Here is a 14731-nt window from a genome sequence, read left to right on the forward strand (position 1 = left end):
ATCTTTGCCCTTGTACAATATCCATTTTCAATAATAATATGCATGCATTTAAATAATACATTATTATGGAAATCGTGGTGCTCACTGAGCCATATATATATATATATATATATATATATATATATATATATATATATATATATATATATATATATATATATATATATATACTGCAAGAATCCTGATTTTACAATTTTTGTCAGTGCTCATAATTTTATTAATTATCATTAAAATTAATTACATTTTGCACAGAATGAACTACATTATAAATATTTCACTGCTAAATTGCTATGCATGATAAGAACTCCATTATATACAGCAACTCCATTATAAAGGGTCTTGTTTCCTTAAATGCTTATTTGAACTACTCAACGTACCAGAAAAATATTGGGAAATATAATATTTTAAATAGATGCAAATGTCACATTTAAATCCCAGACAGAACTTGAAAACATTTCACATGGTCTGAATCAGCCAGGCATTTGGTCCAAATCGACCTTTAATCTGGGACAAATCAGCCCGCAATTTGGGCCGAATCAGCATGAACTTGCATCAGATCACCTCTGCATTATATGCCATCTTGATATATCAGTCCCTAACCCTCCACCTTTATCTGCTACTAAGAGAAACCTCTGTATAATAAATAGAACCTAAATAATGCATGACATCCAAGAAAACCTAACAACTTGCTTACCTCCTACAGCAGAACAACTCGATAACTGCCTAGATTCATTGCTTGACAAACATGCCCCAGCTACCAAGTGCAGAGTATCAATTCAAAAGTGTTCTCCATGGTATAGCAGTGTTAGTGACCAGCTTCACACTGCTAAAAGAGACTGCTGTAAAGCTGAAAGGCTTTGGCTTTCCACCAGACTCACTATTCATAAGCAACTCTATGAAGCCGCTAAGAAGAATGCCACAAATATAGTCTATGCAGCGAAATCAGCCCACTACACTACTAAGATCACGGAAAGTTCCAGCTGCAAAGCTGCAAAGAGCTCTTCAAGATTACTAACAAGCTAATGTCAAGGAACAAATCTACATCATTTCCAACTACCTTTTCTCCAGTTGACCTTCCGGACATGTTTGCAAATTTCTTCTGTGACAAAGTACAAACCATTAGAGATAGGCTTGACACCACAATTTCAATTGACTCGTTGTCACCATACATTTGGGATACAGAATTTGAGCAGCAACCATTAGCAGCATTTGAACCTGTCTCTATGGATTTCGTACATACAATCCTGACGAAGAGTGCACCAAACTCATGTGAACTTGATCCAATTCCAACATCACTGCTGCTTGAGTGCTTAGAGCCAGTATTGCCTTCACAAACTGATGTTATTAATACTTCTTTCTCATCAGGGGAATTCCCATCATTTTTCAAAACTGCCATTGTAAAGCCTCTGCTGAAGAAACCAAGACTAGACTATAATGATTTAAAGAACTACCGTCCAGTTTCTTATCTCCCATTCATATAAAAAATCTTAGAAAAGGTTGTTCTATCCCAGCTTGTATCTCATCTGAATTCAAACAGTCTTTTTAGCAATGTACAATCTGCATATCGCCCTTGCCAATGTACTGATTCTACTCTTCTAAAAGTAGTTATTGACATTCTCTCTGCTTTGGATAGCGGAAAGATTACAGTCCTCACCGTCCTTGATTTGTCTGCAGCATTTGACACAATAGACCATGATATATTACTTCACTGTCTCCAGCACATATTTGGCATTCATGATACAGCTTTACTGTGGTTCAAGTCCTACATGGTCAACAGGACACAAATTTTGTCTGCAAATGGAATACACTCCAGCCCAGTTGATCTATGTTGTAGTGTCTGTTCAGGGGTCTGTTCTTGGACATGTTCTCTTCATTCTATACACTTAGCCACTCTCAAGTGTCATAGATCATCATACAGTGTCTCACCAACTGTACGCTGATGACACCCAAATATACAAATCTAGCCACCCAACTGAAGTTGATGCTACCATCCAAGGTGTAGAGAGTTGCATTTCTGATGTGAAATCATGGATGACATGTAACAAGCTGCAGATGAATGATGATAAAACTCAGAGGCCATTCTGATTACAACAAAGAAATTTTCTCATTCACATCCTTTACCTCAAACAATAAATATCAGCAACACCAGCATTAAATTCACACAATCAGTACAAAACCTAGGTGTTACTCTGGACAGTGCTCTCACATTGCACCAACATGTCATGAACATATGCAAGGCTGCATATCTTGAGCTGAGACACATCAGCTCCATTTGCAAATATCTTTCAGTTTGATGCCACTAAAACACTTGTGTGTTCATTAGTACTTTCAAGACTGGACTATTGTAACTCAATTCTGTCTGGTTCATCTCAATATCTACTCCAAAAACTTCAAAAAGTTCAAAACACAGCTGCTCGGATCATACTTAGAGTACCATGATCAGAGCACACTTCCCCGCTGCTCTGTACAATACACTGGCTATCCATTTGATCCAGAATCAAACATAAAATTTGTTCTCTGTGCTACGTTTCATTGACGGACTCTAGTCCAGCATACCTATCTGACCTCACCCATGTGTACACACCAGCAAGATACTTATGCTCCTCTTCTGACAATCATATACTCATTATTCCCACTATGAAAACAAAGTCTTATGGACAGCGTTCTTTTGCATACCACGGCCCAGCAATGTGGAATGAATTGCCCACTGAACTTAGACACAAAGACACAGTGATCACATTCAAGAGTGCTCTCAAAACTCACTTATTTCGACTTCAAGAACAAACTTAATGACCTAATGATGTTTCCTACCTTAAATATTCTCAGCATGTTTTTTCTATGTTTTCTAATTTCATGGTGTTTGTGTTTGTAATCCTATCATTATATATGTTTTTTATCTTATAGGTGTTGTCTAATGTTGTAAAGCGCTTAGAGTTTCTAAAGATTAGGTGCTATACAAAGTCCTCATTATTGTTATTATTATTATTATTATTATTATTATTATTATAAATACTTCCATCACCATGAGTAAGAAACTCAGGCCAAGAGTTTTGCAATCAGTAACTAAAATAAAAAAAATACAACATTTAGGGCACTCAGCATTTTGAAAAAGCCAAAATCTACAAAGCCAAGTGTGCTGTCGATTTTGGTGTCAGCAGCAAATTATTGTGTTTACACAAAGAGCATTTTACACAGTAAGCTCCCCTTAAGCCAATTCTTTAATGGAGATGTAAAACTATTAAAATCTGAGGATGTTTATTGGAGTGAGAATTCCATAATTTTACTGCTGCATACCTTAAATATTGTATCCCATACCTTGATGTTCTTACATTTGGGATTTCCACAGTGTTTTCATACCTAAAAGAGTAAGAAGATTTTTTTTAAAAATCAGATCAGTTAAGTATGATGGACATGTATTGTTGACAGTTTTATATACTTCATTTGCTATGGTCTTCATCCTACAGATGTGAAGTTTTTATACATTTGCATAATCTCTGCATTTGAAGTAAAGTTTTATGAAATCACTGAAGCACAAATCTCTAGGCTCTTTCATAAGTTTTTCAAGCTTGTTGTATTTGTGAGACTACTGAAGTGCCAGGTTAGGGGACAGAAGTTGAAGCTTGCAATAATGAAAGAGTTGTACACAACCAGTCTTCCTTTGGTTGTATGGCATGTTCCAGTTCGTTTAAGTACATTTAACTGTTTAGTTGCTTTATGGCAAATTTCAGTGACTTGTTGATTAAAGTTTAGTGTCATGTCCAAAGTGATTCCAGCAAGTTTTTCTGAATTATTGCAAGATATATTTGCCTCACTGGAGGAGAAAGTCACAACTTGTTTGTTAGTTTTCTTTCCTGGTGACATAAACATCTATATTTTATTTTGAAATGTTTTTTTTTTTTTTTACTTTGTTTTGAACACAAGGCAAATAGGTCTAACAATGTCTCAATCTGATTAAAATCAGATCTGATTTTAATCAGATTGAACAGTGTTTTGGGTTCAATTTTTTATGCTCATGGCTCAGTGTAGGCAATTCAAATAAAAGAAGTTAGTGTATTAGGGGAAGAGTCTAAACCATTGAAATATGTAAGCGGTTTAGTCTTGTACCAGGATATAAGGGGGGCCCCGAGTGGCCGAGTGGTCTAAAGCGCTCTTCGTTACGGATCACTGCCATCTCACCTCTGTCTGCGGCGGTTCGAGTCTAAGATTCAGCCAATGTGGGTATGTGAGAAAGCTTGCCAGTAGCTTCTCGTGGGTCGGTGGTTCTTTCCTGGGTTTTCCCAGGTTCTTCCTCCACCATTAATACTGGCCGCCATGTATAGCCAATCAAGTGCTGAAAAATGGCGTTAAACCCCACAACAACAACAACAACCAGGATATAAGGTCTGCTGCTTTTGAGATCTAAGGGAAACAACTCTTTCAGACAAAGCGCTACTTTTATTGAGTTTCCTCCCTTAAGCCATGAGCAGAATATTACGCGAGCCTACAAACATTGTTAGACCTTGTATCCTTGATTCCAGAAGAATAAAATAAATTCAGAATAGAATGAAGTGAAAAGGTGAAAGTATGACTTAATTTTGCGTAACCCTGGCTTGAACAGTGTCATGATATTTCCGACATATGATTGAGAAATATGAATTCGTTTCGTTTTAAGAAGCAAATAGACAAATGGATAAAGAAAATATTACATATTTTATCGTGAAACATTTACTAATTTAAAAGCAACGTATGTCATTTAAAAAGCTGAGACATAAACAATTTTCATTTTTCTTCGTTCCGCATTTCTATAATAACAAGTATACCATGTTTTATTCCGGATTGAGATAATTACCTACGAAACCAGTCTAGTAATTAAGTTTATTAACCAGTCCCAGTTGCATGGAAACTATATAACATCATGGCGGTTCGTATTTTTTATTTTTCTTATTTTTTAACCTTTGAGCTCGAATGTAAATGTGTCTGCAGTTATATCGTTTATATTATGCTATAATTCAGTGTATATATATATATATATATATATATATATATATATATATATATATATATATATATATATATATATATATATATATAACTATGATAAATAGTTGTATGGATTACTTTCTTTTATTTTTGTACCATTCATGTTAGAACGCACGATATGTAGACGCTAATAGTTCCCTCGAAAATATGGTACGGTCATTTCAAAACCGTAAAACAGCAATGTTTGAATCGTGGTTTATAACTAGTCTACTCGATCTTAAACTTTTAAAGGAGAAATTTAATAAAGAAATAAAGGTTGCACTTGCCGTTATGACGTGCAATTCTTGCAGGTTCTTTTTCTTGGGGAATGGGGGTAGGGGTGGTGTGGTTTGGTTTGTTTTTGCAGGGCAATTTTTTGAAAGATTAGCGAGAATCCAGCAATTAACTATCCTATATTACTAGATCCTGATCATAGCCTGAAAAACATTGATGGATTGTACTTTAGCTGATGCTATCAAACCATATTGATGTTTCAATGCACAATCAAGATATTTGCAGCAGCAACCCCAGTTTAATACGTTTGATAAAATTACATTATTTTGTAAAAACTTCTAAATGATTCCAAGGAGATATAACTAATTAGTGTAATGGCTACAGCTGCTACACTGCAAGGGTATAGGATGTGGAGCTCAATAATTTCTAAATTATGTCTTGGGGGAGAGGTAAATATGGACTCTGAGGCCAATGTCAGTTATATTTATAAATTTGTTTTTTCATGCCTAGCAAATGTATATATGGTTATAATGTCCAGTTTATGATGTATGGGTTGATTCCAGGGTCAGTGCTTAGCAATCATACATCTGGTTATTGGGAAGGTATCTTGATAGTTTCCAAGATATGACACTGGCTGAGTTCCTAGAAGTACAGATGGACCCAGGGTCACTGTCTGTTGCATAAATAAATTTAATTTTTTAATTTTTTATGTCCAGTATATTGTTATATGATGGAGATTTCAATACTTCTATGTTATGACCCAGTTGCTAATTCCTTATGGGGCAAAGAAAGACCCACTGGCATGAACATTGCATCCTAACATAACATGATTTTATGTTGAAACTTGGTTCATATATTTATATATATCAGATGAAGAACTTGGGTTTATTTAAAATTTATGTAAAGTCTCACCTACCCTCTATCCACACCCCACAATAAAAACTCTGTAAGTATTCTATAATCAACACTTGTGGATCTATCATCAGAAGTTCATAACATCTGTAGAGTGCCACCCCCAACAAATTATTGACTAAATATAAAATGTACATGGAGATTTTAGTTTGTATTAATACATTTTGTATGCAACACAAGGATATTTTTATGATGGCATAACCATTATATATCCAGCATTTACTGAAGTATCCAGCACTTTTTACCAGTCTCCTGCACTGGAAATAAGATCTTTACCAGTCTATTGCATGGGAAAATAAAATCTTTATCAGCATTTTTTACTAATCTCTTGCATGGGAAATAAGATCTTGACCAGCATTTCTGACTAATCTGCTGTACAGGAAATAAGATCTTTACAAGCATTTCTGACCAATCTCTTGCATGGGAAATAAGATCTTTACCAGCATTTCTGACCATTCTCCTGCATGGGAAATAAGTTCTTTACCAGCATTTTTGACCAATGTCTTGCACAGAAATAAGATCTTTACCAGCATTTTATGGAGTTAATCAAATAATATTACCATATATGGAACAATATTTCAAATACTTAATGATAATTTGCTGATTCTTTGGCTTCAGAATGGATTAACTAAAGTGATATCAGAAACATATCCAGTATTGTTCTGTCTTGGAATTTAAATTTTGTTTAAAATATGAAAATATGTTTCCAGTTTGTATTTATTATGATTGATTGATTGATTGGTATTAAATGATTCATCAATACATGAAAGGTTATATCATGCAGAGGCAATTAGTTAAGTATCTTGCTCGGGGATATACCACAACAACCAACCAGGACTGGCCAGGGTTCAACCCCCACCCCCTTTCTGGTCACAAGTCTGCCATAGTAACCACAGAGCTGTTGCAGCTTTGGTGGTTGATGTTTGTTTTATGGGATTTGCCAGCTTTTTTCTTCAATTTCCTGTGTTTTCTAACAGGTTTCAGCAAAATAAAACTATAACAGATGGCATCAAATTAATATTTATTATGGTAGGAATGATTACCAGATGAGGTACCAATACTTGCTAACAATATTGGCCTTTAAACAAGAATGACCATATATACTTATAAGTTGAATCCAACGGCAAAATACATAACACTCCAAGCTGCTATCCTGTAATGTGCTGGTAGATCAGTGTCTGTGTTTGTTCTATTAACTACTCCTAATTAACTGCATAGACCCAGATCTGTTGGCACATTATGCAGTGACAGATCTGAGTCCTTGTATTTTGCAGTTGGAATTGACTTACAATTGAGTGTTTGTGGTAAATAATAGCAGTGCTTTCCAGAAATTTGGGGTATTGGCTTAAAACGTTATCTTTTTGGCTTAAAATGTTATCTTTTTTAGAATTTATGTTGTCTCGAGATAACTGTTGAAATTTCTATTAACCATGTGTTTGTTCTCTTTACAGGTAATGAATTGTTCAACTTAACCAGAGACATGTATATGCCTCGACTGCTGGTATATGATGTTAATACAATGCTTTCTTCAATAACTTAAACCATCAGAGACCCTAAAGACTGACCAGCAAAATGGCAACTGAGAGGTTGAAAACACCATCACTGTTTGCATGTGCTGCAAGAGTTACAATACCACAGGTGGGATCACAGGAAAGCAATGCTAGAATTGTAACGGGTCGCTTTGCTCCAGGGTCTATAGTTTTTAAGTCATCTTCTCGAGCAAGTGAACCAGTCAGGCAGGAATACCTGAAGACAGTTGCAGCTGGACTACAGTTTGAGGAAGATGTTGTGCGAGAGAGATGTTTCCATGCTTTACCTTATGATGAAAAATACATGTATGAAGTCTTTGATATTGGTGATCTTGTGTCCTTGCCACCAAAAACTAGGATGCCAGTTGGTCGACATAGTGCAAGGGGATCAGACTTAAGGCACATGCCCTGTAATCTACCTACAACCAGTAAGAAGAAGCTTAAACCATTAAAAAGGAGGATAATGGAAAAAGCCCTACACTTACATCAAGAAGCATTATTACAAGAGCAAATTAAGGAGGAGGCGAAGAAGAAATTGGTAAAAGCAGAAGAACTTGAAATAGTTTTAGAAGATTCTGAGGTGGAGTCTAAGGATGGCATATTTCTCACTGAAGTTAAAGGGGAAGGTAAAGAAAAAGAAGATTCAAAATCAGAGACTGAAGTTAAGAAGCCAGCACAGAAAACAAAGGAAGAACCTTCTGAGAAAGAAACTGAGGAAACGATGAGAAAAGACAAAAAAGAAATTTTGAAAGATGACAATGAATGGGATTCCTACCTTATGTCCATTGTTAGTTCTAACACAGCAAATTGGATTGTCTATGAGAAGACACCAGTTGGTTCAAAGGAGAGGGAACGATTAGCAGGGATGTTGCAGAAATGGTATGGAGGTCCTCCTGAACATACAGACTTGATAAGAGAAACTACAAGTGACAATGAAATGGACAAAGATGAAGATGAAAAAGTCACAAAGCCAAAAAAGAAGTGGAAGAAAAAAGAGGCTACGTAAGTTACATTTACCCCTTTTACTGGATGTCTGTTTCTTTCATTAACTCTCATTTATGAGAAAATTAAATGGCACTTTTGATTGGTTTGCTTAAAATGGAAATTCATATCCATTCATCCGTCTGTTTAGTTGTCTTATATTTGTCATATTCAGATTCTTGAATTGCCTTGTGTCTTACAGTTGTCATGAAAACAGGCTGGTTCTGATTCATGAATTGTTTTATGTCTGACAGTTGTCATCAGAATAGGTTGGTTCAGATTTATGAATTGATTTGTCTGACAGTTGTCATGGAAACAGGCTGGTTCAGATTCATAAATTGTTTTATGTCTGAGAGTTGTTATGGAATCAGGATGGTTCAGATAGATGTATTATGTCTGACATTTATCCTGGGAACAGGTTGGTTTAGATTTATGTTTTGTTTGCAACTGACATTTGTCATGAAAACATGTTGGCTTGGATTAATGTATTATTTTGCATCTGACATTTGTCATGAAAACATGTTGGTGTAGATTGATGTATTATTTTGCATCTGAAATTTGTCATGAAAACATGTTGATGTAGATTGATGTATTATTTTGCATCTGAAATTTGTCATGAAAACATGTTGGTGTAGATTGATGTATTATTTTGCATCTGACATTTGTCATGAAAACATGTTGGTGTAGATTGATGTATTATTTTGCATCTGACATTTGTCATGAAAACATGTTGGTGTAGATTTATGTATTATTTTGCATCTGACATTTGTCATGAAAACATGTTTTTCTAGATTGATGTATTATTTTGCATCTGACATTTGTTATGAAAACATGTTGGTGTAGATTGATGTATTATTTTGCATCTGAAATTTGTCATGAAAACATGTTGGTGTAGATTGATGTATTATTTTGCATCTGACATTTGTCATGAAAACATGTTGGTGTAGATTGATGTATTATTTTGCATCTGACATTTGTCATGAAAACATGTTGGTGTAGATTGATGTATTATTTTGCATCTGACATTTGTTATGAAAACATGTTGGTGTAGATTGATGTATTATTTTGCATCTGAAATTTGTCATGAAAACATGTTGGTGTAGATTGATGTATTATTTTGCATCTGAAATTTGTCATGAAAACATGTTGATGTAGATTGATGTATTATTTTGCATCTGACATTTGTCATGAAAACATGTTGGTGTAGATTGATGTATTATTTTGCATCTGACATTTGTCATGAAAACATGTTTTTGTAGATTGATGTATTATTTTGCATCTGAAATTTGTCATGAAAACATGTTGATGTAGATTGATGTATTATTTTGCATCTGACATTTGTCATGAAAACATGTTGGTGTAGATTGATGTATTGTGTCAAGATGTGTGTCATACAGAAGTCCTTCATTTTAACACTATTCAGCCCTAAAATTGGTCTGAGTTACCTTATACAGAAGTACATTCAGTATCAGAATTACATGCCAGAAAAATGAAATCCATGGCCATAGTAGTGTTATATAATGCAATGCACTATACTAGGATATTTTATATTAAGGGTGCATTGTACTGACTGTGAATGAAACGAAGAGGGTTATGTGCAAAAGGTAGTTTTATTCTAGGTTTAAAATTGTTGGAATTTTGTGGGAATTTACAAAGGAAAACAATTTTTGTATAGTTTTGAGAAGCATCTGCAGTAAAAATCTGTATTTTATAGGACTTATTCATTAAAAATCTGTATTGTGAAAGACTTATTCTCTAAAAATTTGTATTTTGAAAGACTTATTAAAACTCTGTATTCTTTCTGGGTGCAAATACCATATATACTTTTTTCATAGGTTAGGTCCAACTACAAAGATGATAGACCCAAACCTGCCATCTACAAATGTGCCAGCAGATCAGGGTATTTGTTGTATTGTTCTACTGGTTGGTCCTAACAAACTATATTGACCCAGAATTGCAGGTGCATTATGCAATGTCAGTTCTGGGTCTGTGCAGTTTGCAGTGGATCTAACTTACAAGATTGCTGATTAAACCTCTCACCCACCCCACCTATCCTTATCTCAAGAATGAAGGACATTTCTGGCAGTTTAGCCACTTTTTTAATTATAGCCTGGTTCAACCAAAAACCAAATTTCAAATGTTTATTATCAATCACATTTTTACATTATGTATCAAACTGTATGATGATTTTACATTATGTATCAAACTGTATGACATTTTTACTTTATGTATCAAACTGTATGACATTTCTACATATCAAACTGTATGACATTTCTACATTATGTATCAAACTGTATGACATTTCTACATCATATATCAAACTGTATGACATTTCTACATTATGTATCAAACTGTATGACATTTGATTCAGATAGATGATATTCTGTATTTGCTTTACAGGTTATTAGAGAAAGTATACAACATTATGGAGGCAGCACCACATGCTAATGACCCTTACTCGGATGAAAACAAAGCCCCATTTTACCGCCAACCAGCTGGCTTGCGAAGGGCCAAGAAAACTATAGAAAAAGAAGAGGCTGGTAATATATTGCATCACTGGTTTTCCCCTTTTATATTTTTTCTGCTGTATTAATTTCTATAGTTGATTATACAAATACTGCATTTAATGTTGTTTTGCACTCTTTTCATGTGCAAGAAATAAAAATATTGTCAGATACATTATAAAAAATGAAATAGTTGTGCATTTCCAGGGCTCAAAATATATTCTAACAAACTTGAGTTTTGTTTGTTAAAATTCTGATGTGCCAGTGAATTGTGAGTGGATAAAAAAAGAACTGGAAAATTCTTTCTGGCAGTATTTTGTATTCAGGTTTCAAAATGTTAGTGGACTTTGAAAATAGCCAGATCTTTGCTGGTTTAAATTACTGCAACTATCAAAATGCTGCTAGTACTGATGACATTAAATTTGAGCCCTGATTCATCTTGCCAGTAGAGAATATATTTCTTGCGATTATACTGTCTTAACACCTAAACATAGCGTGATCTCCCACACAATTAATAACAAACAATTATCAACATACAATGTTAATGCCATAATAATACAAGCTCTGTTTGGGTTAGGATAATATTGAAAAGTAATATTCACATAATATATTAATAAAATTATTTAATTGATGAGTTTTGTTAAGATTGTGAATTTAAAGTACATGCACATAATATCTTGATCATTGAAATATTAGTAAAACAACAGGAGCTATCCATCTTAATTTTTGGTAATCTATTCCTGTGGGATCTGTTATAGTTCTTCCTGAAACGAATCAGTTTGTAAAATTTGATATGACTCCTGGATGTGGGGCCAGGGGTTGGGGTGGGTAAAGTCTTTAAGAAATATAAATTATTTATGTATTGTATGTAAAAGTCTGACAATTGGCTTGTGCCATCATCAAGACCAAAGCTATAACATATTTAAGAGTTTTTGGACTACACCTTGGGGGGGGGGGCAAATTTTTGCCCTTGGTATTAACAGGGAAACTATTAAGAACCCAACATATAACCATAAACAGGTTTGAAGGACTTGAGGAAATGAAATCAGACATATATCCAATACACACCCTTTGTAATGCCCCTGGATTAGGTGATTTGCCCCTGTGTCATAACTTGGAAACTATTTAAATCCACACCCAGTAGCCATATATATGTTTAAAAGACTCCAGGGGACAAACTGAGACATATATTCAGTACAGACCCTGGTCCATGCCTCTGGGGTATGAAATATGCCCCTAGGTCATAAGTTGGAATCTCTTAAGATCTCTTATAACAATGAATATGTTTAATTGGCATGAGAAAACAATGCATTTGTGCATTTAGTATATACTGGAGGTCTTGCTACTGATTTTGAGGACTTGCCCTTGGCTTATAACTTGGAAACTGTCTAAATCCCAACCTTATAACTTATATATGCTACTGGAATAGGGAACTTGCCCTTGGCCTATAACTGAGAAACTGTCAAGGTCCCCACCTTATAACTTATATCTACTACTGGAATAGGGGACTTGCCATTATCTTATAACTTTGAGACTGTCATGGTCCCCACCTTATAACTTATATATGCTACTGGAATAGGGGAATTACCAATGGCTTATAACTTGGAAACTGTCAAGGTCCCCACCTTGTAACTTATATATGTTACTGGAATAGGAGACTTGCCCTTGGCCTATAACTTTGAAACTGTCATGGTCCCCACCTTATAACATATATATGCTACTGGAATAGGGGACATGCCCTTGGCTTATAATTTGGAAACTGTCATGGACCCCACATTATAACTTATATATGCACGATCTGGACATGAAAAAACAAATACACATTTAAAGTGTTAGTGCAAACATAAAATTTGTGAAGCAGTTAATTCTTAACAAACAAAACTATAAGAAACAAGACGTATTTAATAAAAAATTCCTTTCTTGAAAAATATTTTTAAAAATGAGAAAAAATTTCAAACTTGTTGTTTGGTAGTTTTTTTTTCATCAGTATAAAACATGACAATATTTTTCAAGGTAATTACTTACTTTTCAAGTATATTTATTACATGTAAATTACTTTTAATCAATTTTTTCCTTTTGCTTAGAAAAATTGAGAAAGCAGAGTAACTTCAGTAAGATTTCAAATTATTTTTGGTGATAGTTTTTATCATCATAGTTGACATATTATTGCACGGAAGATGGGCTTTACATACACATTTTTGTATTTACTGTTTATTTGAAGTTGGAACATGTTTTTGCACCTACACCATATATACTAGCTTTTAAGTCAAATCCAACTGCAAAATGCACAGACTCAGATCTGCTGACAATTTTCTAGGAATTATCAGTAGACAAAACAACACAGGCCCTGATCTGCCAACAAATTATGTGACAGCAGATCAGGATCTGTGTTGTTGGCAGTTGGACACAACTTGTGAGTAGGTACAGGTTGTAGATTTGGGTTACATGGATTAAAAACATACAGTAATCCTCCAACTCTGATGTCATTTTAACTGAAAACCATGTAGAATGCTAGCAACAGATTCATGATCATGTTTACCATATATAATTGCTTATAAGTCAAGTCCAACTTCAAACGGTACAGACCCAGATCTGCCATCGCACATTGCACAAACAAATCATGGTCTATATAATTTGTTAGGAGTAATCAGCAGATCAGGGTCTGTATTGTTTGCAGTTGGATTTGACTTATAAGCAAGCATGCATGGTACATAATATTCAAAAACAGAACAGATTTGATTTTATATTTGTTTTAAATAGAGATATCCTATATAAAATGGTCAGCCAACATTTCACAACCCAAATCAATATAGGGTAATTTTTTATTTACAATTAAATTGTATTGTTTGTATGAATAATTAAAAATTTAAAGGAATATTAAGGTATAAACCCTGTGCAAAGATAGTGAAAGATGAAAATCAAACCTTTCCATACAGATACAGACACTAATTATTAATAATATAGTTTATTATTAAGAATATTGCAAAATCAGTTTTATTTATTTATCTTTTTAATTCAGCGATACATGCAGTTGATTTATTTATTATTAGATCATTCTTGTGGTATTCATGCTGTCTTTGGACACATATTTTGCATGAATGTCTTTGGACTCATGTTTTGCATGAATGTATGCAAATAGGTTGCCAGCTGTGGGGTTTTCCATGTTGCATGATTTTGAACAATTTTAAACATTTGACAGTGACAATTATGCAAAAAAAGGAGTTCATCAGAATGATGGGAAAAAGTGATATTAATGGGTCAAACAGCAAATTTTTTAATTTTTTCAAGTATGACTTTACTATAACTCGCCTAGACCTTATATCTTTTTATTCTCATCATTGACAAACAGCTATTTAGATTCTAATTCTAATCACTGAAGAAGTGTTATTTAGATTCTTTATCTATATGATGAACTGCTATTTAGATTCAACTTCTGGTCATTATTTATTATCATTATTAAACTGCTATTTAGATTTTAGATCTTTATGATGAACTGATTATTTTAGTTCTACATAATCAACTGCTGTATAGATTATAGTTCTAAATGTTCATGATGAACTGCTGTTTAGATTC

At 34.1% G+C, this 14731-nt stretch overlaps 1 protein-coding gene across 4 annotated transcripts in view; it reads left to right on the forward strand.

Annotated features, from left to right (window-relative positions):
* The first annotated feature begins 7602 nt into the window (after positions 1-7602).
* The window catches only part of LOC149795325 (uncharacterized), a 132402-nt gene continuing 125273 nt past the window's right edge, over positions 7603-14731 (forward strand). For all 4 annotated transcript variants that reach the window (XM_089965094.1, XM_089965095.1, XM_089965096.1 and 1 more), the window contains exons 1-2: positions 7603-8675; positions 11055-11194. In XM_089965094.1, the coding sequence (XP_089821220.1) occupies positions 7717-8675; positions 11055-11194 (1099 nt within the window). In that variant the 5' untranslated portion in view covers positions 7603-7716. The remainder of the gene's footprint in view (positions 8676-11054; positions 11195-14731) is intronic.

Source organism: Sinohyriopsis cumingii, chromosome 7 (assembly GCF_028554795.1).
Source record: "Sinohyriopsis cumingii isolate HCF-2022 chromosome 7, ASM2855479v2, whole genome shotgun sequence".
Lineage (NCBI taxonomy): Eukaryota > Metazoa > Mollusca > Bivalvia > Unionida > Unionidae > Sinohyriopsis > Sinohyriopsis cumingii.